The 27,763-nt window shown below is 47.3% G+C and overlaps 1 protein-coding gene across 1 annotated transcript in view; it reads left to right on the top strand.

The window, feature by feature from the left end:
- The window catches only part of Cacng3 (calcium voltage-gated channel auxiliary subunit gamma 3), a 94,079-nt gene extending 82,291 nt beyond the window's left edge, over window positions 1-11,788 (top strand). Inside the window, exons 3-4 of the mRNA XM_059251237.1 lie at window positions 5,980-6,120; window positions 11,277-11,788. Of these exons, the coding sequence (XP_059107220.1) occupies window positions 5,980-6,120; window positions 11,277-11,788 (653 nt within the window). The remainder of the gene's footprint in view (window positions 1-5,979; window positions 6,121-11,276) is intronic.
- Window positions 11,789-27,763: the final 15,975 nt, after the last annotated feature.

Below are 27,763 nucleotides of genomic sequence, written 5' to 3'. Positions count from 1 at the left end.
CCCTCCTCTTTCTGGGGAGAGGCCTCTGCTCCTTTGCTTCATTCTCTGCAAGCCTCCCGCCAGCAGCTTCAGCAACAGCCACAGAATCAGGAGAAATTTAAGCATGGGCCCTTGTAAGCACACAGGTTCCTTGCCAGGAATTTTAGAATCTCTGGCTGCCTTAGTCTCTTTTCCCGTTGCTGCGATGAACTATCCTGATTCAAAAGCAACGTAGGCAAGAGGGTTTATTTCGGCTCCCAGTTCGAGTCACAGTCCGTCACTGCAGGGAAGTGAAGGCAGCTGGTCACATCCCATCCATAACGGTGGATAAGAAGGGGATGGATGGGTGCTGCTGCTCAGGACCCCTTCCGCACTCCCACTCTTACGCCTTGAGGGTAGGCAGCTGTTTAAATCCCTGCATCTTAATGTCATCCATATCTGCTACGGTGATGGAATATCAGATCATGTGTGATTCAGAGAAGAGAAGCTTCCAGCTGGGCAGTGGTGGTGCACACCTTTAATCCCAGCACTCAGGAGGCAGAGGAAGGTGGATCTCTGAGTTCAAGGCCAGCCTGGTCTACAGAACCAGGACAGAGTTCCAGGACAGCCAGGGCAACACAGAGAAACCATGTCTCAAAAAAGCAAAAACTAAAACCAAAACAAAATTGTGTACTACAAAAGAAAATCTTCTTTGGTTGACAGTTTTTAGAAGCCAGGAAGCCACGAGCATGGTGCTGGTGTCTGCTCAGCCAAGGCCAAGGACTTTCTTGCTGCATCATAATGTGGCAGAGGTCATCACATGGAAAGACAAACAAGTCTATCAGCTCCAGTTTCCCTCTTTCTTCGTAAAGCCACCAATGGCTACATCAGAGCCTAACGCTCTGAAGTCTAATTCCAGTGACCCCCCTAAAGGCCCCCCTATAAACACCATGAGTAGATTTTCAGATTAAGTCTCTAGCACAGGAATTTTGAGGGACACAGTTAACCCACAGCATCATAGAAGGCTAGGTTGTGTCGACCGAAGACTTCCCATAACATGACATGAAGGGCAGCAAAGCCCAACTCTATTGCCAATGAGGAGACTACACGCAAATGAGCTTACCTCTGACTCCCAAGAGGGTTGGCCACCAACAGGGTTGCCAAGTTGCTACTGTGCCATTCTGGAAACAGCCCCACCATTAGGAGCAGGACACACACACACACACACACACACACACACACACACACACACACACACACACCACTCTTTAGACCAGAGCAGAAAATGACAAGTTTATTTAGTATGCTGCCAATAAGAGAACAACTGTTGACGTAAGATGCTGGCTGCTTGTGCTGGAGGTGGGGTCTTCATTTTGGAGCTGCCATCATTCATCTGGATAGGGACAGGGTAAGCCACTGTCACTCAGGGTCCTGCCCTGCATTCCTCACCATGCAAATGAGGGCAAATCTGATTGGTTGATGTTCATTCCTAGACTGAGATGGCTTTAGAGGAGTCAGAGGCATCTCTAAGGTGTGTATTGCAGTTAACGGTCATTACCCACCATTCTGCCAGAGGAAGCTCAGTTTCCTGTCTTAGAGATCCTTTCTGTACCAAGCCGGCTTTGAAGACCTGCTCCCTTTCTGGCCTCAATCACAGCCCTTCTTCCACATATACAACACACATGTTTCACACTTTGGGGGGTGTGTAGGAGGAGGCCTAATTTGTTGGTTGTTTTGCAAGACAGAGTTTGTCTGAGTAGCCTTGACTGTCCTGGAACTCACTCTGTAAACCAGGCTAGCATCGAACTCACAGAGATCCTCCTGCCTCTGCTTCCCTTAGCCTTTTTTCTTTCTTTCTTTCCTTCCCTCTTTCTTTCTTTCTTTCTTTCTTCCTTTCTCTCTTTCCCTCTTTCTTTCCTTCCCTCTTTCTTTCTTTCTTTCTTCCTTCCTTCCTTCCTTTCTTGCTTCCTTGCTTTCTTGCTTTCTTTGACAGGATCTCATTAATTTACCCTGGCTGGCCTTGAACTAACCTTGTAGCCCAGTCAGGGCTTAAACTTATGTTCCTCCTGCATCAACCTCCTTAATAGAGTGGATAACAGGCCTATGCCACCAGACCAATCCAAATATACACTTTTATAATCAACCTTATAACTTCCAATGTTGGGAGCATGTCCTTGGGGCACATTTCAAAGGTTAATCATTTTTTTAATTAAAAAAATCTTTTAATCAAATAAACTCATTACATTGAATATTCAAGCAAACCCTACCAATTCACAATGTAAATGGTCTCTTTAAAGGTTGATTCACAGACTAGCAAAATGGCTCAGAGATTAAAGGCGCCTGGCTCCCAGCTTGACAACCTGTGATCCATCTCAGAACCCACATGGTGGAAGGAAAAAACTGACTCCTACAAATTATCTTCTGACCAACACACACACACACACACACACACACACACACACAATTTTCAGTGATATCCAGGCCAAAATCCAGCTGCAACCCCATTCATCAAACATGGAAATTTTTAGAAATTATTTGATGAATTACTCCCAAGACTGGGTCCAGTAAGCTATCCCCAACACTCAGGATGTCAGAGCCAGCTTCCCTGGGATCATATTCTACCTGAGGACTAAAATTACCATGAAGATCCTCTCTCCCTCCTCTGAGTATTAAGGTGAAGAGAAACCCACCTCCACTGCACCTTCTGAAGTTTTCCTGGAATGGACTGATAATAAATACTCTCAATTGGAGACGAGGCTTACAAATGTGTGGAAGTGGAAGAAAGGAAGGAAATCATATCATGTTGGAAGGTCACTGAAGCATGAATGCCGATGTAACATGACTTAGAAACCTATAGACTCCTTTATTCCATTGGGGAAGGAGGAACGGGCAAAGGAGATGACTTTCCTTCAAACCCAATAGACCTATTAAATGCTCAGTGGCCCGGAACAAACTCTGACACCAGAACACACAGTGAGTTGTAAATGATTCTCTGTGGAATGGAAGTAGAGGCAGCCATGGGTGGCGAACAGACGTCTGTCCAGGTGTGTCAGCAGACTGCAGTCTTCCTGTGAAATGAGTTTAGGTAATAGAAACTCAGCGAAGGGACTAGAGTAATTGCTTCCTCTTTGGTGGATACAGAATTCAGGCAGATAAGAGAATTCCCAGGAAGCCTCTGCTAGGACTTGAAGTAGGGCCATGAAGCTAGGCTGGGGAGAATGACTCAAGGTCAACGCGACCTTGACACTGGGTCTCTTTTTAAAAACTGGTTCATTTGCTTTAAATCAAATTACTCAGCATACCAAAGCAAAACAAACAACACAAAAAACCCACTCGATTTCCAGCTTACCCTTCTCTTAGCCCTCAGCACAACCCAGGGCAGTAGCAAAGACAGCCAGGGCAGGCCACAAGCTCAGAGGAGACTGATCCAATCTGGTCCTTCCAGAGCCCAGGACAGTCAACCCCCACCCCCATGCCTCTTCTTTCAACCAGTTTTTCAGGCAGTTTGAACGCCCTCCTAAAATGTCACTGTGGTAGCAGAGGGTTGGGAAGGACACAGCTATCCAGGACCCCGGACTGCCCAGGCCTCTAGCTTGAGACATCTTGAAGCAAATACAGAAGCCCCCACTCCTCTGTGCCCTGCCCCTTAACCCAATTACCACTAAACACACAACCAACCCAAACTGGTCACAGCCTCTTGAAAGAGTTTTGACTTTTAGGTCTGAACAATAGAAGTGGCTGGAGCTCAGTCATGTGACTGTGAGGGACATGAACTCAGCTCTGAACCTCTCAGGACCAAAATAAGCTATACCCCTGCCTGTCCCATCCCTATTCTGCTCCTCTGGCTGGCAGGCGACAGTAAGGGTACCACCATTCAGTCCTCACTGAGAACAAGCCGGCAGGTGTTCATGAATCTTCTTCTCACAGCTCGTATCAGAGCCATCAGTTAATATTTCCACGTAGAAAATATTGCCTGAATTCAATCACTTACCTTCCACGGTTCGCTGCACTAGTCCAAGCCATGCCAGCTCCCACCTGGATCCCTGCAGTCCTGTCAATCATTCAGGGCCCAACCCACGGAAAATCCTCCTCACTGCACTGCTGTAGCCATCTTGAATTTTTAAACAATTTTGCAACAAGATGCCTCATATTTTCACTTTGCACAAGGCCCTGCAAACTGTATGCCTGTGGTTTCCACTGCCGCATAAGCCCCATGAGGATGGGGCCCAAGGCTTTTTTATATATGGATGAGCACAGAGTCCATTCAGGCTCTATATCCAGGCCTGACTATACTGCAACCAGAACAAAGCTGGGGCTGCCTGTTACTGAATATTTAAGGGGAGCTTTGCTCGGGGGGCCTGAGAAGACCCCACCTTCACACCTCTTTTCAAGCCAGTACTGCTGTTGAGAATGAGACAGTCCATCATGAGTGCCCAAGCTTGTCCCTCTGGTCAGGTAGTCTCCACATTCCTGGGATGTCCACGCCTCCGTCAGTCATCATCTTTCTGGACATCTGGACCTGAGCATTCACCAGTCAGCTCTTTTTACTCCTCCAGGTGCTACCTGGGCGGAAAGAGTTAGAACAAACAAACCATTAATAATGCATGCATGCAGATTAACTTAGAGCAAACCAACCATTAGCCATACAGAGGTGCTTGCTCCTTTCTGTAATGTGAAATACAGGGTGTCCTAACAGCTCTCCCGTGCCCCGCCAATGCCAGGAAATACAGCCAGTCCCTGACTTAAGGCATTTCACCTTGGGATCTGCAAACCCAACTGTGGTTTGAAAGCCCTCAATATGTGAAATGATTCTCTCACGGTGTGTGGCAGCAGCCGTTGGGGCTCCCAGTCAGCCTGCCAGCTGATGGGAGATGGCCAATACTCTGTGGTGTACTGTGTCACTATGAGGTTTGCCCACCCCTGTAGGAAACGCCTGCTGCACTTACTGTATTTTTGTATCCTGAGGTTCATCAGGATGCAACACACTGTAAGCTGAGGATTCGATCGTGTAGGCCCTTCTTCCAGCTAGGATCACACTGACTCCTGCCATGGGACTTTCAGGCCTCTCCAGGATCCAGGAAGCTACCAGGTTCACAGCAGAGACTCGGGGGGGTCTTCTGACCACCATGTCTTCCAAGGACAATGCTGTGCCTTTATGGTCCTTGTTTCCGCTGCTGCTTCCCCGGCACCTGGCAGGGTGCCTGGCATCTAGTAGGCGCTTAATAAATATTTCTTGAGTGAATACATAAATTCATTTAATCATTCTGTGACTAAATGAGTTTTGAATGGGTATTGCCAGGCTCTTTACTATGCAAATCCAGGTGTTTAAGATTCTGCATTTTGATGAGCTGCAAATGGGCTGACAGGAATCCCTGCATTCAAGACTGCCTGTATAATTTGCAGGTCCCAGTATAAAATGAAGACCCTGGGTTCCAGGCTCAAAATACAGACCCAAAAGATTTTCAACCAATACCACCCCCCACCAGCCCCTTCATGGTCAGGTTTTATTGCCACTGTTTGTTTTAAATTATTGTTTAATGTTGCCCTCTGTTGGGCACAGGGATACCCTCAAAGTAAGTGAAACCTCACCCAAGGATCTGGGGCTTGCAGCTAAGTCTGATTCTCCCTGTGTTCACTACCAGACCCTCATCATAGAGGAAGGGTGACCTAGTTACTAGGCTGAGGCTGGAGAGGACCGACACTCCACCCCAGGAAGTCTGGGAAGAGGGCACTTTAAGAAGATGATGGCTGAAAGTGGGGCCCTGTGCTCCAAGCACCTAGATATAATTTACAATACACACTACTGGTAAAAATTGCTTAGACTTTCAAGATGTTGGCCGCCAAGTGCTGGGCCTCCCAAACACAGGTCCCTGAGTGGCTGGCACTGGTCTCACACCCCCATGGGGTGTGGACTTTTCTCCAGTTCTACACTGTCTGGTTCACAGACACACCACAACTACAGCAGGCGAGTCCTGGGACTGGCTGGAGCATAGATGGAAACTTCTCTCTTTCTCTCCACAGGGGCTGTGAGGGCCTCCAGCGTCTTTCCCATCCTCAGCGTCACGCTGCTGTTCTTCGGGGGGCTCTGCGTGGCCGCCAGCGAGTTCCACCGCAGCAGGCATAGCGTCATCCTCAGCGCGGGCATCTTCTTCGTCTCTGCAGGTGAGCATCTTGCCTAGACCTTGAGATCTCCCCAGAAAACAAACCAGAGCAAGAGCCACACCAACGGTGACCGTTCAGCTTGTGTACAGCTGATTACACACTTAAGAGACCCAAACTCTAGCCAAGGCCCGCACAGAGGAAACACACAGAGGGGACAGGACATGTGGGTCTATTGAGACAAAGGGACAGAGAGACAGACTCACCGAACGGCAGCCAAGCATGGTGGTGCATGCCTAGAAAACCAACACCGTGGATGCTGAGTCACTAATTCCAGTCAGTCTGGGTTACATCTTGAAACTGCTAAGAGAGAGAAGGAGGGAAGAAGGAGAGGCAAGAGAAGAAAAGAGAAAGAGAGAGAAAGGGGAAGAGGGAGAGAGGAGTTAGAGGGGAGGAGAAGGGTTGAGAAGAGCTTGGAGACGACTACGCCGGTCAACTGCTGCTCACAACCTTTCAAGCATTCAAGTCCCCATATCTTCCCAAGCATCCCTAGATGGAACACCTCAGGGAAGACCTGTCATCCATCTACAGCAGCTCTGAGTAGCAGGAAGTGCAGGGTGGCCAGGAGACAAGGGACTCCCTTCCCAAACGTGTCCAAGTTCTCTACCTTCTCTCACCCACCACCTCCCCTCCCCATCTTCCTCTCCTTCTTCTGGGATTCCACACTTCCTCTGCCCTCTCTTCCCAACACTTCCCGCTCCAGGCAGGTCAATGCCAACTGGCTGGAAGGCTTTAGGAAAGCAGAGAACACAGCAAGCTTACTCATTATTCATCATCTCTCCCGTTGCTGTGACCAAGTGCCCGACAAAAGCTTCCTAGAGAAGAAAAGGTTTCTTCAGGTTCACAGTGTGAGGGTACAGTCTGTCACTGTGAGGAAAGTATGGCAGCAGGAACGTGAGACTGCTGGTCACACTGTGCCCACATTCGGGAAGCAGGGAGCGATGAGCTGGTCCTTAGCTTGCTCTCTTCCTTTTATTCAGTCCAGGACCCCAGACCATGGGATGGTGATATCCGTATTTAGGGTGGGTCTTTGTAAACAGAGGCAAGCTTTCTGTCAGTATGCCTGATTATACCTGGTGGTCACTTCCCAAATTATTACACAGAGGCTTATATTAATTATAAATGTTTGGCCAATTGCTCAGGCTTGCTACTAGCTAACTCATACACTTAAATTAGCCCATATTTCTTATCTATACTTTGCCACAAGGCTTGGTACCTTTTCTCAGTACAGCATGCCCATCTTGATCTCTCTGCATCTGCTGGTGACTTTTGACTCCACTCTTCTCCTTCATCTTCAGTTTGATTCTACCACCTAACCTTATTCTGCCTCACCAATGGCCAAACAGTATTATTATCAGCCAATGAGAGCAACAGATATTCACAGCATACTGAAAGACCATTCCACTGTAGGTCTTCCCACCTTAATTAATACAGCCTAGAAAGTCCCTTGCAGATAAGTTCAGGTGTGCTTCTTAGATATACTGTCAAGTTGACAGTTACTATTAACCACCCTGGCACGGGTAGAGGAAGATGGCTTTGGTGGTGACCTTCAACTCTGTGGTACAGTGGTCCTCTCTTACACACAAGAGATACCTTCCAAGAAGGTATCTAGTGGATGCTAAAACCAAAGACTAGTACTAAATCCTATAATACTATACTTACTCTGTAAAAACATACATATGAAAGCGTAACTTACACACTAAGGTATAGTAAGAACTTAATAAATAATAAAATAGAAGACTCATAATAAACTATAACAAGGTTATTTAGTATTAATATGAATTACTTCTTTCTGGAATTTCCTTGCACTATTTCCAGATCAAAGATGACTGCAGATAAGTGGCACTTTGAAATTTGTGTGGCCTTGGGAACTCTCACCAACATCCTGGTAACTTAGCTTCCTCACCTCCAACATGGCAAACCGTAATGGTTCCCATTTCGCAGAGCTGGTGCAAGGGCACAGGGTGTGCACGTTTACAGTGCTATTTTCTATTATTGGAAAAGCAGCAAGAACACATCGTCAAGCATGGAGCCCAGCATCCTGGTCCCCTATCATACCTTGCAGTGCTCTTCCCCACCACCCCACCCCTGACTGTTTCTCCTTCTACAGAATGAGTAAGAGAGACAGCACCTCACTCTAACCCTCAGAGAACCCATTCAAGTTACAGACCAGGGAGAAAGTAGTGTCCTTGCCCTGGGGAGATGAGGTCAGTTGGAGGTAGCTATGGCTTCTGACCATGTTCTGTGGTGACAGATGTTAACTGGAAAACCCAGAGGCTTAACTGGCTTCTAGGAATGTTCCTCCCACTGGTAGCCCTGTCCTGGCTCTGGCTGACCTCAACCAGGAGAATCTGCACCAGTGTTGTGTTGGTGTGACAGTTTCCAAAGAACGAGATAAGATCATTATTTTGTTCCTCCAGGGGATTGCTAAGAAAGAGTGCCATCAGCTACTTGCTTTTCACCGGAGTATTGTAAGGGATGACAGATAAGTTAGATGCAGGGGACCATGAGAGCCCTGAGGGGATGCTTGTCTAGGATTAGACTTCTCCACTCGTCTTCCTCTGGAGTCCCATGAGCCTCAGATTCTCCACCTATAAAATTATAGTTTTGGAAGACCTGCTCCTCCAGGTCCTTTATGGTGCTAGAGTTTATGGTTTTATTATAACCTTTTATTGAGCACATTGTGTCCTGGGCCTGATAACAAGGTCCAAATGTATGAGCTCTGAAGTCAGGCTGTCCAGTGCTAATCTTCCCTCTTCCATATTCTAGTCGGATAGCATCAGGCAAGTCACTAAGCTGCTCTGTGTCTCAGTTTCCCCACCTAAAAGTTGGGGTAATAATGATCTTTCCTCTGGAGGCTGTTTAAAGGATTAGATGAATTGGTACACATAACTGAGCCTAGAACCGTGGCTAGCACCCAGTGTGGCTCAACACAAAGCAATTGTAATGTGCTTTGTGGGTTTAATGTGTGTATCAACTCCATTCATTCATTCATTCATTCATTCATTCAACAAACATACCCTGTGTTCTTGTTTTGAGTCAAGCTCTGGGCTAGAAGCTGGAGCTGGAGCAAGAGCGATACGCAAGTGTTTTGTCCCTGTTCTCAAGGAGCTTACAGTTTGATTACAAAGCTTATTGTCTATACCTCATTACTGAAATCTCAGCCCACCATGGCTAAGAGTCCTGGGTTCAAATTCTGATTTTACCATTTCCTAGTTTATGTTGACATGGAAATTTACTAATCAGTGTTGTTTCCCTGTCTATTAAAGGGAACCCTCTATTTCAAAGCAGACATATTGCAATGATTCATTGAACCAATGAAGGAAAGAGTCTGTGTAGCAAGGGGCATGTAGCCAACTAAGTAGTACTGCACTTGCCTAGCATGTTTGAAGCCCTGGGTACCATCACCATTAAATTAATAAACCAAGTCACTAAAGATTCTGTCCAGTGTCCGGCTCATAATAAATGTCCTGTGAATGACTGACAACTCACTCCTGCCTCTTTAAGCTAGTTTGACATTTGAACATTTCTGTGAACTTTCCTACACTGCCCCCAGCAAAGCCCTCTTTTCTAGGACTTTCTAAACTTTGTCACCCATATTTCCCTGCTGTCACAGGGCAGAAAGAGAACATGGCCCTGGGCACTCAGGGTATCAGTCGAAGCATCAGTGAGCTGAAGTGCCTTTGAAGGCAGTTTCCCGTGTCACTGAAAAATTCATACGAATTCTGCTTTCTCCTCCTTATATCCGTGTTCATTTTAATATAAAAGAATGTGTCTTCCACTAATCATCCCGGCAAGTTGACACTGGGGGAAGAGAAGCCGTTTTCCATCCTGCGGTGGTCCTTGCAGCCTGACAGAGCCACATCTGTCATCTCCCATATCAGAGGTATCAGGTTAGGACTTGCTGCCTACCTGGGAGAGCCTGTGCCAGGAAAGGCCAGAAGAAAACAAAGGGCGGAGGCGAAACTTGACCCTTCCTTGCTAGGGGCAAGTCCTAGATGAACTATGACCAGAGTCATATGCAAATATTTGTAAGCTCTCACACCTGTGCACCAGCCAATCAGAACAGCAGCACTGAAGCAACTCTGCTAGGCAAAGCTTTATGTTATATTTTAAGGTTTATTTTTATTTGTGTGTATGCATTGGGGGGAGGGGTGCCTGCAGAGCCCAGAAGAGGAGGTGGGATCCCCTAGACCTGGACTTACAGGCAGTTATAAGCCACCAGAAATGGGTGCTAGGAACTGAACTCAGATCTTCTGGAAGAGCAGCAAGCTATCTCTGCAGCCTCTAGACAGAACTTCCAATAACCCTGTAGTTGTATAACGTTGGGGATATCTTGAGAAGGACAGGGCATTCATTGACACCCCTCCCCCCAAAAAAAAGACTTGTTAAGTGACCATCCTTCTTCCTCCAGAGGATCAGTAACCTCCCAACTACAGCTCCACATTGTGTGTGTCCACTGGGTATCTCATCAGCATTTCCAGTTCCATAGATCTGACATGCCCTACTCGCTAGCTGGTCCTCCCTAGTGCTCAAGACGCTACCAGCCTCGCCAGCATCCAAGCTATGCCCTTGCAAGTCCTTCTCTCGTCCCCTCTCTCACACTTCATAGTCCACAGCCTCACATCTCCTGTCAGTTGTCAGGATCCCGGTCAAATGCCACCTGGTCTTCAAAGCAAGGCATTTGTCCCTCCTTTGCTCCTGAGTCACCTCATATGCATCCCTGATAGGGTCCTTGCTGTATTATACTCTAATTGCATTTACATGTCAGTCTCTCCAGCTACTGGTGAGAAATTTAAGGTCAAAGAGCTGTAGCTTGTTCATCTTCCCATCCTTGTGAGTTAGTGTCACCATGAAGTGGTGATGGAATGGGTTATTTCAAGGGGGAAATGGATGCATTTCTGGGTTCTACAGTACTTGCTATGAATAGACAATGTCTTCTTTAATTGACAGTGTCCTGCCCAGGACTGAGCACCAGAATTCGTCATTTCCCAATAGACAACCCTTGCAGGAAGAGCTCAGCTGTGGGATTTCCTGGCCATAATCCATTGCCTCCTCTCCCTGTTACCTCCACATGTTCTATCAGTATTTCAAAACTAAAAATGGCCGTTGCCTCCGAGGCTTTATAAAATCCGTGTTTTCTTTTCCCTTTCTCTCAGGGCTAAGCAACATCATCGGCATCATAGTTTATATATCAGCCAATGCTGGAGACCCCGGGCAGAGGGACTCTAAAAAGAGCTACTCCTACGGCTGGTCCTTTTATTTTGGAGCCTTCTCTTTCATCATTGCGGAAATTGTGGGTGTGGTCGCTGTGCACATCTATATCGAGAAGCATCAGCAGTTGCGTGCCAGATCCCATTCGGAGCTCCTGAAGAAGTCTACATTTGCCCGCCTACCACCCTACAGGTATAGATTCCGAAGACGGTCAAGTTCTCGCTCCACTGAGCCTAGATCCCGAGACCTGTCTCCCATCAGCAAAGGCTTCCACACCATCCCTTCCACTGACATCTCCATGTTCACCCTCTCCCGGGACCCCTCTAAGCTCACCATGGGGACCCTCCTCAACTCTGACCGGGACCATGCTTTTCTACAGTTCCACAATTCCACACCCAAAGAGTTCAAAGAGTCGCTGCATAACAATCCAGCCAACAGACGTACTACGCCTGTCTGAGCTGACCTCTGACCTCTGCCCCGACGCCCAGCACAGCCTTGGGGGAAGTGTACACAGATGTCTCTAAGGTTGCATGGCATGGTCCTCGTGATGGTATCACTTCTTACAAAGAACGAAACCAAATGGACTCAACTCCCTCCCACACTGGTCCCTTATCCCCCAGACCTTAACCCATCCACTTCCTCTAACTTTTCTCCCTGGTCCCTTAATGTTACCCCTCTCTGTGTATCTGTGCCAGGTGTTTTCTTCCTTTCTTTCTTTCTTTTTCTTTTTTCCTTCTTTGCTGGAAGGATCACAACATTCTTCCCTCCTCGGGAAAGGTCTTGACTGAAAGTTGAAGGTGCGGTCATAGCAGCGGGGGGAACTTCCAAAGCCCCATCAGTTGTATGCATAGCTGTCCCCATTGTCCACCCACACAAACTCTCGGGAAACCCACCACACAGGTGGCCCTGATAGAGGCATTCACCTTTAAGTGTTAGAAAAACATGACCAGAAATCAAAGATGTCAGTGCCCTGAAGCAGTTAATGTAATAAGCACTCGTGTTATTAAAGGTTTTTGCCTTGTAACCAACGGAGCTGGGGGTATTTTGTCTTGTTTTGTTTTCTGGGTATTTCCTACACAAATTTGCTCTTCCAGCCACCAGCAAGGCTCATGTCTCTCTCAGAAACCACACTTTTCTCATCCTCTCTCTAGTCATCAGTAAGGGTTCTCCCATTTCACTGAGGCTAGTGAGATCTCTGTAGCCTTTTTTTTTCCTGCCACTCATCCCCTGGAGGCTCCTCAGCAGAGAGCGAATGCTGGCCATTCAAGATCTAACTCTGACCTTCAAACCTAGTCTCCTCATCTGAAGGAGAATTGTGAAGCTAAAATACCGTCTGTACGTGTAATCATTAGTGACTTACAAAGAACGCATGTATGCATTTGTGTATCATTTTGAGACTGGGTCCCATGTAGCCCAAGCATGCCTCAAATTTGCTGTGCAACTGAGGATGACTTTGAACTACCTAACCTTCTTGCCACCACTTCTGAGACTCTCAGAACTGCAGTTCTGAGATTACAGGCAGCAGGCACTACCATACCCAGTTTATGTGGTGCTGAGAACTGTGCATTCTAGCTGAGGATGCTACCAAAATCCCCAGCCTAGGAACCAGATAGATAGATAGATAGATAGATAGATAGATAGATAGATAGACAGATTTTTTTTTAATTTTATTTTATACATAGATTCCAGGTAGGGTAAGAATTGTATTAGTGGTCAGTTTATACTGCCATAACAAAATACTTTGGACTAGGTAGCTTAAAAAGCAGGTATTTATTTCCTCATCGCTCTAGATCAGTGGTTCTCAACTTGTGGGTCACGACGCCTTGGGGTTGAACGACTTTTTCACAGGGGCTAAGACCATCCTGCAGACCATATCAGATATTTGCATTACGATCCATAACAGTGGCAAAATTACAGTTATGAAGTAGCAACAAAAATAATGTCATGGTTGGGGGTCACCACAGCATGAGGAACTGTATTAAAGGGTCAGAGCATTAGGAAGGCTGAGAACCACTGCTCTAGAGGCTGAGACATCCAAGGTCAAGGTGCCTGTGTATTTGGCTCCAAGAAAGAACCTCCATCCTAGCTTGCAGACAGCTACCTTCTTGTTGTGTCCTCATGCAGCAGGGGGCAAACATGTCTTCTATTCTTATGAACTGCTAATGGCATCATGGGGTGGGTAGGGCATTCTCACAACCTCACTAACTCTAAGGTGCTTCCCAAGGTTTCCCTCTCATATACCATCACACTGGGATTTAAGGCTTCAGCATGTGAATTTGAAGGGGCCCTGGCATACCACACTATCCCTAGGCGACATTATAAAAGCCGATGGAAGTGATTCTACATGAAGTGAGGGAAGAGTGTTCTTATGCTGGCTCTGGAGAGCTGGCTTAAGAGAAGACAGTAGGAGCACAGCTAAACGACTACTTAATTCTTCAAAGCACGAATGTCATGTCCCTTCTACCAATAATGGTGTCATGGAGAATTTTTGGCACATATCCGGGCCTTCACAATTCTACAGAACTTACTCACCTAGAATTCAGCCCCAGTGGGAGCCAGGGCCACTGTCCTCAGTGCTCACGTGTCCCAGCCCCGTCATCCAGGGTCATATATGTGTTTAAAGAGAAAAAAGTTGATCCTCCCAGGAGCCACATTAAGATGATATTGCTAATACTACCATGGAGCAACAAGCAAAGCAAGAGAGGGCGTGTGACTTGCCAAAATTCAGTCCTATGGTGTGATGAGAAGTCCCTGCTGACTCTGTGACTTTCATTATGAGTGCACACTATGAACGGGATGGGATGGGGAAGTGGCTTAGCGGGTAAACGCGCTGCCGCCACGCCTGCCAACCAGAGTTCGATCCCAGGACCCGCTTGGTAAAAGGAGAGCACAACTGTGCAAGCTGCTCACTGACCTCACATGCACGTGCACCCCCACCCCCAGTAAATAAATACGTGTTTAAAATAGTGCACACTGGGAACAATGCGTTTTGTTTAACGCTCAGCAGCTGTTGTATGCAGCTGACATGCACCTCCAATTGTCTTTTTAATCATCAAAATAACCTCGTGTTCTAGAAATCACTCTCTCCGTTTGAGTAGATGAGGAAATAGAGACTCGGGGTATGTAAGGTATCTTAGGCACGAATAAGCACATCTGCATCCAGCCTCTGCTTCCTACATGAAGCAGGAGCCCCTCCTCCACCAGCATTTTCTTTTCTTTTCTTTTCTTTTCTTTTTTTTTTTTTTTTTTTTTTTTTTTTTTTTTTTTTTTTTTTTTTTTTTTGGTTTTTCGAGACAGGGTTTCTCTGTGTAGTTTTGGTGCCTGTCCTGGAACTCACTTGGTAGCCCAGGCTGGCCTGGAACTCACAGAGATCCGCCTGGCTCTGCCTCTCGAATGCTGGGATTAAAGGCGTGCGCCACCACTGCCCGGCATCTACCAGCATTTTCTAAACCTCAGCCATCTAAGCACTAGTTTTATGAGATGGTTCCTGTCCCCATAACACATCAACAATTACATACCTAAGTTTTTTTTTCTTTAAATACACTCGTTTTTTCTTTCCATAAACAGATTTTTGGGAGGCAACTCTATATGGTTTATCTACTAGAAAGAGGAAAGTGGAATTAATTCAAATAAGCAAATGGTAACAGATAAAAATAAGATAGTGATGCTGCCTTCTAGCTGTTGCTGGCCCTGCAGCTACTCTTCATCAAAAGCATATCGCCAAAGTGTCGGGAGTGGTAAGGAGAGTCTAGCTCAGGAAGCTGCCTCTTCCCTTGGCTTACTCAGCAGGAACAGGAAAGAGAAAGAGGAGCAGGTCTCACTTGGTGGTGCGATGCTGTGGCCTCCCTCCACAAACCGGCTGTGGATAGATCCTTGGGAGGAAAGGATCTGGTGACTGGGTGACATACACTGTGAGGAGGTAACAGCAGCTTCAGGCCACCGTAGGAACAGTTAGTTAGTCAAGATTCTTGAATCTGGGTCAATGGTTCATCAGCTGGGGGCTGGCCCTGAACATCAACGTAAAGCTATTATGCAAAGGCCAGAGAGCTGGAGGAGAGATATGGGCACCTTACTCCTGGAAAGACTTTTGAACAACCAGGCTGCTCCCTGCAAAGATTTGGCACCACGGATGAGCCTCAGGAGACCTTTACTGAAGTCTGCCTAGCTGACTAGCACCAAGTTCACACTAGTAGCCTCCCAGGTTGTAGTGAGGATTCTGGTCAACCCTCATCATCAAAACCCCATGAGAAGGCCTGAGGAAATGGCTCTGTCAGTGAAGTGTCTGCTGTTCACCACAGTTCAAGCTCCAGAACTCATGGAAAAATTCCATGTGCAGTGGTCCTCACCAACAAGCCTGGAAGACAGGAGGATTCCTGGAGTTTGCTAGCCAGTCAGCCTAGCCAACTGGCAAGTCCCAGGTCAATGAGAAATCTTGTCTTAAAAAGACAAGGTAGATGACTCCTGAGAAACAACATCAGAGGTTGTTCTCTGGCTTCTACATGTATGCACACACATGTGCATGAACTCTCCCACACACGTGCAAGCACACACACACACACACAGAGCACAGCACACCACACAACTTCCCCTTTACCAATCTTCTACCTTCCATGTTAAGTACCATATTACAAACATCACTTATTTTGAGTGATGAGTTGAGTCCTAACCTTTGAGGCAGTTATTATTAAGCCATTGGATAGAGTTGAAACTTAAAAATACATAGCAGTGTAGAAGCATAATCCATGCCTGCCTGACCCCACAGTCTGTGCAACAGCCATCACAGAGGTTTTCTGGTTGCTCCATGATGGCATACTTCATCTCCTCCACTAAGTCTGGCTCCTTACCCCAACTCGCCATTTCTAGACCAGCATAATATTTGCCCCACGCTGAAAACCAGAACCCTGAGCTTCTTGTCCATTTTTTAGTGCATAGTCCTCTCTCCCTACCTTGAGAACAGATATTTTGCCCTTTCTAGAGGGGAAGCTTGCATGTCCTGGTACTTAAGCACCACACTGTGCAGCTGTAGCTGACATGTCTGAACCCACAAGGCCCTGAGTCGAATCCCCATCACTATAACCAATTAAACACCTGACCAATTGATAAAGTAAAAACAGGACTCAATGGGTTTGTTAGGAGGGTTGAGTTCATAGTCTGAAGTCATTTGGAAAAGAAATTGAAGTACCACACCATCCATACAAACATAAGCCATTCTTCAAGTGTGATGGCACACACCTCCACTCTAAGCAAGGGATAGGTGGAAGCAGGAGGATTGTGAGTATGAGACAATCTCGGGCTATATAACAAGACCCTGTTTCAAAAAATAACAAGGCTGGGCCATGGTGGCGCATGCCTTTAATCCCAGCACTCAGGAGGCAGAGCTAGGCGGATCTCATGTGAGTTCAAGGCTAGCCTGGTCTACAGAGCGAGATCCAGGACAGGCACCAAAACTACACAGAGAAACCCTGTCTCAAAAAAAAAAAAAAACAAAATAATAATAATAATAATAATAATAATAATAATAACAAAAAGTAAAGTATACTTCATATTGTTCTCAAGTTTACACTTTTCCTCTAGGATCCTCCTCTTCACATCCACTCACCCCAGCTCTGGTCAGGCCACTGTGTCATGGTACTATGGCTACGTCACACTGATTCCCAGTTCTTTGCCTTATTACTAAATCTTAGCCCCACTTGCACGGACAGAACTTGGTCATCTTAACAGTGGGTGTCTTTACCTGCTGGGCCATTCCACCAGTCAGCACTTACCAAGCACCTGCCACCCACCACACATACATTTTAATCCAAGCTACATCAGAAACTCCAACCATATTTTCTATTTTCAGAAATTTGGTAAGAGATGTTCCCAGGAAAATATTGCTTTCCTCATTTGTCTCTGGGTCCAGCTCCTTCGGGACTTAGATCACAGAAGCAGTCATGATCTCAGCAGCTATGACCTCCGTCCTCACACCACTCTCCGTCTGGTGAGGGAGATGGTGTTCGGGGAGCATAGCAATCCGCACTGTTTAAAATGGTTCCCTGTTCCATGAAAGGACTGCATACCAAACCACGTTCAGAGGGATATTAACAGGGTCCCCCAAGTTAGAGGGGAGTCAAAAAAAGAAAGTAATACTAGGATCAGACCTGAAAGTTAGTTATTCGAATAAAAGGAAAGAAGTGTGTAAGGGGTGGGAATGTGGTATGTACAAACACCCTGAGACTAGGGGCTTAGGGGGATAAAAAAATAAAACAAAATCCAGGAAGCCTGGTGACAGACTAGGAAGAAAAGCAGCATCAGGTGAGACCAACAAGGGGAGCTGGGTCTGGAGGATGCGAGTTCATAGACATTCTGGAGGATATGAGTTCGCAGACATTCTGGAGGGTGCCAGTTTGGAGGCATTCTGGAGGGTGCCAGTTTGTAGGCATTCTGGAGGATGTGAGTTTGTAGGCATTCTGGAGGATGCCAGTTTGGAGGCATCTGGAGGATGCAAGTTCTTAGACATTCTGGAGAATGCGGAGTTTGTAAACAATCCAAAGGATGTGAGTTTGTAGATATTCCAGAGGATTTGAGTTCGTAGGCATTCTGGAGGATGCAAGTTCTTAGGCATTCTGGAGGATGTGACTTTGTAGGCATTCTGGAGGATGCAAGTTCATAGGCATGTTAAGGACTATGGCTTTAGACCTTGAATGCATTCATTTAATCAGAGGTTTGAGAGTTTAATCAGATACAATGGATAAAGTGCTTGCTCATAAGTAAGAAGACCTGGCTTAAGATCCCCAGCACCCATATAAAAGCCAGGCATATACATCAGTCACCCCAGTACCCAAGGGACAGAGGCAAGCAAACCCTACAGGCTTAGTGACTAACCAGTCTAACTGAAACAGCATGCTCCACATTCAGTTCCAGATCTTGTCTCAAAAACTCAAGTAGATGGGGCCAGCAAGTTGGCTCAGTGGGTAAAGGGGCTTGCTCCCAAGGCTGATGACCTGAGTTTGTTCCCCAGAACCCACATGATAAAAAGAGAGAGCCAACTCCTGCAGGTTGCCCTGACCTCCACACATGTGCCATGGCATGTATCACCCATGCAAAACCTCCCACTCTACTTCCTCTCTTGTTTTGAACATATGTGCACAAGTGCGCGCACGTGTGCACACACACACACACACACACACTTTTTAGATGATTGTGAGCCACCATGTCGTTGCTGGGACTCAAACTCAGGACCTCTGGAAGAGAAGCCAGTGCTCCTAACCTCTGAGCCATCAATCCAGCATACACACCCCTTTTTCTTTTACTTTTTAAAAATAAAAGATAGAAAGTGATAGAGGAAGATACCCAATGTTGATTTCACATTGACTTCACATATGCAAACACGGGTAAGCATGCACGCGCACGCGCGCGCACACACACACACACACACACACACACACACACTTTAATCCAAGATATATCAGAAACTCTGACACACATTTTCGATTTTCAGAAGTTTGGTAAGACATGTTCCCAGGAAAATACTACTTTCCTCAATCATCCCTTGAGTCCATCTCCTTCACACTTAGCTCATAGACTGCTTTGTCATAGCAAGTGGACATCACGATGTTCTGAACAGCCGCAGCTGATGGATCAGAGGACTGTACCTGACCAAAGGCCTGATAAGCCATTCACTGGATGGCCAGTGGCCTGGAATTTGTGGCTGCACTACAAAAGATAAGCTGGACTAATCAAATGATCTACACTGGGAGTATTAACTAAACACCCAGCAGGCAACTGCTAATCGGCTATAGGGAACAGAACAGAAAGGATCTGAGAGGGTCTAAGGGGTAGAACATTAACCATGGTCTAAGGGCAAGTTAAAATGATCAAGAACAATGTGGTAAACAGAACAACTGTGTCAATCAGCCTTTCATCCCTGGGACAAAATGCCTGAGACAGCAACTTAAGGAAGGAAAGATTTCTCTGGGCCTGTGTCTCGGAGGCTTCTGTCCAGGTTGTCCGGCTCCTCTATTGCTTCAGGTCTATAGTGGGGCAGAATGTCGTGGTGGTAGCAGCACAGTGGCGCAGAGCTGTCCAGCTCCTGGCATCCAGGAAGCAAGGAGGAGACACAGGAAAGAGCTGGGGACAAAGCACATCTTTGCAGGGAATGTCCCCTGTTGATCTGTTTCTTCCAGCTAGGCTTCACCTCCGACAACCCCACCACCTCCAATATGTCATTGTATTGTGAACCCATCAAGGAATTGATTATGAGGCTAGACTCCTTAGGATCCAATGACCTCTCAATTATTAGACCACCAGTTGGGGAACAAGCCTTAAGCACAGGAGACTGTGCTGGAGACAGTTCATACAAACAGCATACATCAACCTACAAAGTTTCAACTGTGCTTAAATAAAATCTATGTTTTCCTACGTGCGGAAGGATCTTGCATTCCAAGAGTCTACTGACCTGCTCACCTATATTCCATGCAATGTGCATATTGCAGCCTGCACCCCAGTCTTGCCATCTCCCTATTTCAGTCCTTGATCAAGCTACATGCATTTCTTGCCTCTGCAGTTGTTGCTCCCTCAGTCTGAACTCTCTGCCTCTCTAAATGCCTGGCCTCTTGCTGTCCTGCAGGTCTGAGCTCACCGTTCACTTCCTCAGAGAGGAATTCTTCACCAAGCTCCCTAAGTTAGATGGCCCGTGATTCTTTACTATAATCTATACTTGTTCCCTTGATGACTCCAATTTTTGTATATTTTGTAGTGTTGTGTTGTATTTCATTTACTTAATTTTTTACAAGTTTCCCATAAAATCAGAGTTCTTGGCCTGTCTTGTTTTCTACTGTATCCTCCATGCCTAATGCCTGATGGGGCTCAAACACTGAAAGGAAGGGAAGGAGGGAGGGAGGGAGGGAGGGAGGGAGGGAGGGAGGGAGGGAGGGAGGGAAGGAAGAATATACTACAAGCTCTGTAAGGGGAATCAGAGCCAGCATGGCCTTAGTTTCTTGGTTTCTTCGCTGCCTTATTTCCTAACTATATCCTGTTCTCAGACCCCTGGGCACTTTTTCTGTATTCCTTCACAGCTCCCTACTCCTTGAGAAAGCCTGAATGTGTTTCCGCTTCTAATTACTGAATGAACACTGACCAGAATTGGTATCTCTAGAAGCTTCTAGAACTGAGAAACACCCAACAATAGTGAGGCAGCTAAGTCCCTCTTAGAGACATCAGGAAGCCAGACCAGTGGCATCTAGTCAGAAGAACACAGCCTCGAAGTCAGTTCAGTCCACAAAGGGCTAAGACAGAGAGAGATCTGGGAACTGGAACCCAAGTGTTGGGGTCTGAGGGTTTGGGAAACGGTAAAATCAAAGTCGTCACCATGACAGTGAAGAGGCCAGGCCACCAAGCTACAGCAAGCCACTCTTGAGAAATAGTCATTGCATATCAACTACTTCTTTGAAAGAAAAAAAAAGGAACTCAAGGAAGCGGTGCTAAGGATTGAAACTGTGGCCTTGCACGTTCATGGCAAGTAGTCTATACTAAGCTATGTCCCCAGCCCTCCAAATCAATCTTAAGACAGCAATCTGGCTGGGCATGGTGGTGTACACCTGTAGTCCCAGTATACTAGAGGCAGGGGGATCACCACATGTTCAAGACCAACTGTGGCTACATACCAAGATCCTATCTCAAAAAAATATTAAATTAAAGGTATAAAATGACAGTGATCTGGACCTAAAGATCATTTCTTGTTTCCGATGCCTGAGGTGAAATGCTTCTGGCAGTGGCCAACACCTAACTCCTGCTTAGTCAGCTTACCCTGGTCGGGGAGACTTAGGTTACATTATTGCAAATCAACGCCAAAATCACAATAGACCTTCACCTCTTGGTTCCACAAAGACCAGAACAGGTGTTTCTGGTCCAGTGCTCCCCCTGGGAGGCTCTGGTCCAGTGCTCCCCTGGGTGGCTCTGGTCCAGTGCTCCCCCTGGGTGGCTCTGGTCCAGTGCTCCCCCTGGGTGGCTCTGGTCCAGTGCTCCCCCTGGGAGGCTCTGGTCCAGTACTCCCCCTGGGTGGCTCTGGTCCAGTACTCCCCCTGGGTGGCTCTGGTCCAGTGCTCCCCCTGGGTGGCTCTGGTCCAGTGCTTCCCCTGGGTGGCTCTACACCAGGCAGTGACTCGGGAGCCACACGGACTTGTTTTGTAGTTCCGCCATCTTGAGCTCTGGAATCACACTGGCAATCACCACCTGGAAGATGGGAAGGAGAAGGCAGAGAGATGGTGAGAAGCCAAAGGATCATGAACTCGAACTTCACCACCTTGGCCTGGAACTTGTATACTTCATGTCCCATCCACTGGTGAGAACCAGCCATGTGGTTCTGTGTAGAGTCCAGAGGAAAGGATGCTGAAAATGTCATCTACAGGGAGAGAGCTGCTTCTGGGTAATAACTACATCATATAACCCATGCACATATATCTTTGGCAGGGAACAGTCATCTCTGCCATACAACTTAGACAAGAAAAACATACCCTCCCTGAGAACAAATATCTAGGTGAAGAGCCACAAGGCTAGTTAATTCAGCAGCTTAACAATAAATTCAAGGGCCAAATCTTCCCATTTTTCCCATATTTTTGTTCTATGGCGGTTACTATTGATTGTGTTATGATTCTCTTAGGATCATCTAAGAGAAAAATCACCTGGGCATGTCTATGAGAAAGTCTGAGGTTGGGTCAGTTGAGGTGTAAAGATCCACTCCAGGAGGCCTGGACTGGGTGAAAAGAAGAAAGTGGCCTGAGCAGCACTCCTCTCTCTCTGCTTCCTGACTGGATGCAGTGTGACTGTGGATGTGGTGTGACCACGGCCTCCTGTTGCTTCCTGACTGTGGATGTGGTGTGACCACAGCCTCCTGCTGCTCCCTAACTGTGGATGTGGTGTGGCCATGGCCTCCTGCTGATCCCTAACTGTGGATGTGGTGTGACTATGGCGTCCTGCTGCTCCCTAACTGTGGATGTGGTGTGACCATGGCCTCCTGCTGCTCCCTAACTGTGGATGTGGTGTTGCCAAGGCCTTCTGCTGCCTCCTGACTGTGGATGTGGTGTGGCCATGGCGTCCTGCTGCTCCCTGACTGTGGATGTGGTGTGACCACAGCCTCCTGCTGCCTCCTGACTGTGGATGTGGTGTGGCCATGGCCTCCTGCTGCTCCCTAACTGTGGATGTGGTGTGACCATGGTCTCCTGACTGTGGATGAATGAGGTGTGACCATGGCCTCCTGACTGTGGATGAATGAGGTGTGACCATGGCCTCCTGCTCCCTAACTGTGGATGTGGTGTGACCACAGCCTCCTGCTGCTCCCTAACTGTGGATGTGGTGTGGCCATGGCCTCCTGCTGCTCCCTAACTGTGGATGTGGTGTGACCATGGCCTCCTGCTGCTCCCTAACTGTGGATGTGGTGTGACCATGGCCTCCTGCTGCTCCCTAACTGTGGATGTGGTGTGACCATGGTCTCCTGACTGTGGATAAATGAGGTGTGACCATGGTCTCCTGACTGTGGATGAATGAGGTGTGACCATGGCCTCCTGCTGCTCCCTAACTGTGGATTTGGTGTGAATACGGCCTCCTGCTCCCTGACTGTGGATGAATGAGGTGTGAATACGGCCTCCTGCTGCCTCCTGACTGTGGATGAATGAAATGTGACCATGGCCTCCTGCTTCCTGACTGTGGATTTGGTGTGAATACGGCCTCCTGCTGCTCCCTGACTGTGGATGAATGACGTGTGACCATGGCCTCCTGCTGCCTCCTGACTGTGGATTTGGTGTGACCATGGCCTCCTGCTGCCATGCCGTCACCTCCACCACAGACTCACCTTCAGCTGGGAGACAAAGCTTTCTTCCTTATACTGTTTCTGTCAGATCTAATACTGCTCCATCACAGGCAGGTATGATATCCCATAAAATCCAGACACGATGCCCAGCAGGGAAGACCTGCTCTTCCCCTATGTGTCTTTAAGAATGGAGAAAGCCTGCCGAGAATTACTCAGTGAGACCTTCTGCTTTTTTGTTCTTACTGGGCAAAGCTGGTTCAAGTTTCCACCTGTCAGCCAGTAATGGATGGAGTGGACCTACTCTGAGGAACTAAGGCCAGTACTTCTCAGCCTCAGTTACACTTGAGTATCACCAGGAGAAAATTCTTTTCTGATGCGAAGGTCCTGGGCTGAAGGGATGGCTAAGTGGGGAAGAGGACCCAGGTCCAGTTCCCAGCACTCACAGGGCAGCTCACAACTGTCTGTAACTTCAGTTCTAGGGGAGCCAACACCCTCTTCTGACTCCCATGAGCCCCAGATACACCGTTAGTATAGCACATATACAGACAAACACTCATACACATAAAACAAAAAGAAATACATCTTCCAAAACTGCCAAAGTCCGATCTCCACCCCAGCTATTCTTTTGTGTGGAGAGGTGTGCCTGTGTGGGGGTGCACACGTGCACTCAGAGGGGTGAGCCTGCACGTGGAGGGCAGAAATCAACATCAAGAGCCATTTCTGAGGCACTGGCCACTTTGTGAAGACAGGATCTCACACTCATCTGTAAATCACAAAGTGCCACAGGCTGGTGGGCCAGCAAGCCCCAGGGATCACCTGTCCCTGCCTTCCCAGTACTGGGATTACAAGAGCATGCCTCTGTGCCCAGCTTTTTATGTGAGTGCCAGTGACTGAACGCAGATCCTTATATGTGTGCGGCAAACACTTTATCAACTGAGTTATGTCCCCAGCCCCCATGACCCCAGCAATTTTAATTGGCCTCAGAGTGGGACTGGACTTCAGACATTGTCAACGGATAGCTAGCTCAGCCAGATTCTACTCATTCTTAATCAGCCTGATCGGTGGGGTGTTTGTTTTTAAATTGGCAAATGGAAGAAAGAAGCAACACGGGCAAAATGCTAGCCGGTGATGGATCTGGGCAGAGGGTATATAGGAGCTCTAACTCTTCTCATAAATCTTTTTCTGTGGGCAGAATTTATATTAAAATTAAAAGTTATCAAAAGGGGAGAAATGGGAACTTGACCAAAAAAAAAAAATGCTACTCTCAAAAACTCTGGGAATCTGGAAATACAGCTCCGTTTACTTGCAGAGAATTAAAAGCAGACCTGAGAGAGCCAAGCCCATACTGCTGGGAAAGTACCCCTGAGTCAGGAGTTGGGTTACCTGTAGGGCACGCCGGCACTCAGGTGAGCCTCACAGTCAGGTAGGCTTGGAATCACGCACTGAAGTCCCTTCAGCTTTGATTCATAATTTTCCCCTCCCATTCTAACCTCTAAGTATAGCTTGGATTATTTTCTGCCAAGCGCGGCACCTTGCACTTGCCCACACTGAAGCTCATCCCTGGCAACTCCTCTGCCCACTCACGCAGCCTGCTGAGCTCTCCCCGCGGCTCGGCAGCAGCAGCCTGGCATTTCACTACCTGGTACAGTTAAGTGTCACCAGCAAATGTGGAGCATTCACCACTCACACCTCCAGATCAGCTAGGCAAATGTCAGCTAGGACCAGTCCCAGCACCAACCCCCAACCGTTGTCAATTCATTAAGTAACTAACTTCCCACAGCCCAGTCCACGTGACTGCTTGCAAGTAGGTGAAAGCTGTGTGTGTATGGTAATCTGTGAGGGAATTTGTAGATTGGGTTAACTGAGGTAGGAAGAAAACCCACACTCAACGTGGACAGCACCTTTCCATGGCTTAAGGTCCCAGGCTGAACCAAAAAAAAAAAAAAAAAAAAAAAAAGGAGACAGCAAGCTAAGCATCAGGAATAGGAAGAAAAAAGAGGAGGAAGAGTGGGGGGAAGAGGAAGAGGGGAGGGGGAAGGAAGAAGGAGGGGGTGGAAGGAGGTGGAGTGAAGGAAGAGGAGGAGGAGGAGAGAAGGAAGATGGAAGAGGACGGTGGAAGAGAGTGGGAGGAGAGAAGGAGAGGAAGATCCAGTCATGGTAGTAGGGGCAGCAGTAGGTAACAAGCAACAGGGAATTTAGTGTAGATGGTTCTCCTAGCTTTCCAGCAGCAGTGGCATGATTGACACTTGGGGCACCCTCAGGGAGCAGCCCTGCTCAAGGTAGGATGTGACACACACCACTGGCTTCTGCTCCTACCAGCTTGTGACAACCAAAAATCTTTCCAGCCATTGTCAAATGTCTCTTGAAGGGAGGAGGCAGAAGTCACTCTCAGCTGACCAGCACTGGTCTAGAGATAGGGAATTGAAAGAACAAAGCCTTAGGAAAGACAGCAATCTGAGTGATTACAGCGCTCAGGACAGAAAGCTAAAAGGTTGAGTTTGAGTCCTGGATCTCACACTGGTTGGTAATATGACTTAGTTTACTTAATTTCTCTCTGCCTCAGTCTCCTCACTCATAAAATGAGATGACCAAGCTATGATGTATTATTTGGCAGAAATAAACAACCCCTTCATTAGCTTTCCATCACATTAACAAAATAACTCAGGGGAAAAAATCAACACAGAGTAGGGAGACTGCTCTTGCCTCACAGTTTCTGGAGCTTCAGTCCACGGTCCCCTGGTTCCACTGTCCCTGGGTGTAGATGAGCCAGAACATGACTGTAGAGCAAAGCGGTGTACCTCACAACGGTCAGGAAGCAGCAGTGGGCAGGGACAAAATACATCTTTCAAGGCCACATCCATAGTGACCACTTCCTCACCAGGCTCCACCCCCTAAAGTTTCCACTGGCTCCTCCCCACAGTCCATCAAGCTATGATTCCATCAGATTAACCCACAGATGAGGTCAAGGTCCTTCTAAAGGCCCCCACCACCGAACACTGATTCACTGGGGACCAAACCTTCAACATGTAAGCCCATGAAGGTCATTTCCAATCCTAACCATAACAACCTTCTAAAGATTAGTAGCTAAAAACACATACCATGCACCCAACAGGAGTCGCTGGGCTTTGCTCTGGCAGCCCACTCCAGGAGGCCACAGCTGATAGAAGCTACCATCTGAACATGGCTCAGCAGAATGACCAGGAGACAAAAAGATAGGCTCTGGCACGTTTCTACTCCTGATGCTTGAGCAAAACAAATCACATGGCCATACCAAGTGGGAAGTATACAGCAACATGAAAGCCACCACAGCCTGGGAAGGGGAGGAGAGCAAATACTAATGAGAAGACAGCACAGTTTCCTAACACAAGGAGCGGGGCTGACTTCTTCATGTGTTTGTGGACGTAAGTTCTCGTAAGAGCAGTACACATTAACTCCTTTTGGTAAGTAAGCGTGTGCTGAGCACAGCGGCAGTTGCCGGTTTTGTTTCAATGCATGTGTTAGCCACTCGACTCACTGCTATGACAAAACCGACTTAAAGAAGGGCTAATTTTGGCTCAGTTTGAGCCATCGTGTACAGTCCATCAAGGTGAGTAAAGGCATGACGTCAGGGGAGTGAGGAAGCTGGTCACCTTGTATAGACGGTCAGGAAGCAGAGGGACGAATGCTGATACTCAGTTTGCCTTCCAGCTCCTTTAGAAACCCTGCAGTTGGAATGATGTTGCCGGTTCAGGGTGGATCTTCCCACCTTAATTAATATCATCTAGAAATGCCCCCAGAGACATACTCAGAGGTTTGTTTCCATAGTGATCTAAATCCCACCAAATTGACAGTCAAGAAGAACCATCACAACTTGGCTGACCTATAGGACCAAATGAGTCACACAAACTCTTATCTAGATGATGCCATGAAGGAATTTCACAGATGTGACTAATTCTAAAGTTGACTTTAAATAAAAGGGATTATGCTCAATGGCCTGCTGCAGTCAGTTGAAGGGCTTTAAAGGCTAAATAAATAAATAAATTCCACCTGTGAGCAGAAACACCCATTCCTTCTCAAAGCATCCACTCTGCCCTTCCTAGTAGCCTGCCCCATAGATTTCAGACTTACCCAGCCAGCCCCCACAACCACATACGACAGTTCTTTGCAACACGTTCTCTTATGGCCTTACTGATATGTGTTCTTTTCCCTCCCTTCCTTTCCATACAGCCATATATCTTACTCCCACCTCTGGGTTGACTCTCCTCTGATTTTTAACCCTCTGGTCTCAAGTCCCAGATCCCCTGATAGAAGGTTGCTGATTTGCCTCAAGTCCTCTCCTCTGCTTCTTCCTCTCTTTGGCTCCATCTCACACTGTTTATCCTGAGCTGTGCATCCTGGGTGTAGAACCTTTAACTATGGTCATGGTAGACCATGACTACCACTACAAGCTCAGCTCCTGCTGCCACAGCCCGTCATTCTAACTTAAAGCACAGATCCATTCAAATCCCTTCTCCATGACTTCAGGGGCTTTCTGTACCTTGATTTACTCCCGTGCTGGACAGGATCAGAGGCCACTCCAAATACGCCACTTTGGCATGTTGATTATTTTGAGCTGAAGACAACTGAGACACAGCAGAAGTAGGCAAAGTTTTCTGCCCTCTCCCTCTC

Source organism: Peromyscus eremicus, chromosome 1 (assembly GCF_949786415.1).
Source record: "Peromyscus eremicus chromosome 1, PerEre_H2_v1, whole genome shotgun sequence".
Classification (NCBI taxonomy): domain Eukaryota; kingdom Metazoa; phylum Chordata; class Mammalia; order Rodentia; family Cricetidae; genus Peromyscus; species Peromyscus eremicus.
This window is presented reverse-complemented; position numbering and strand designations above follow the sequence as displayed.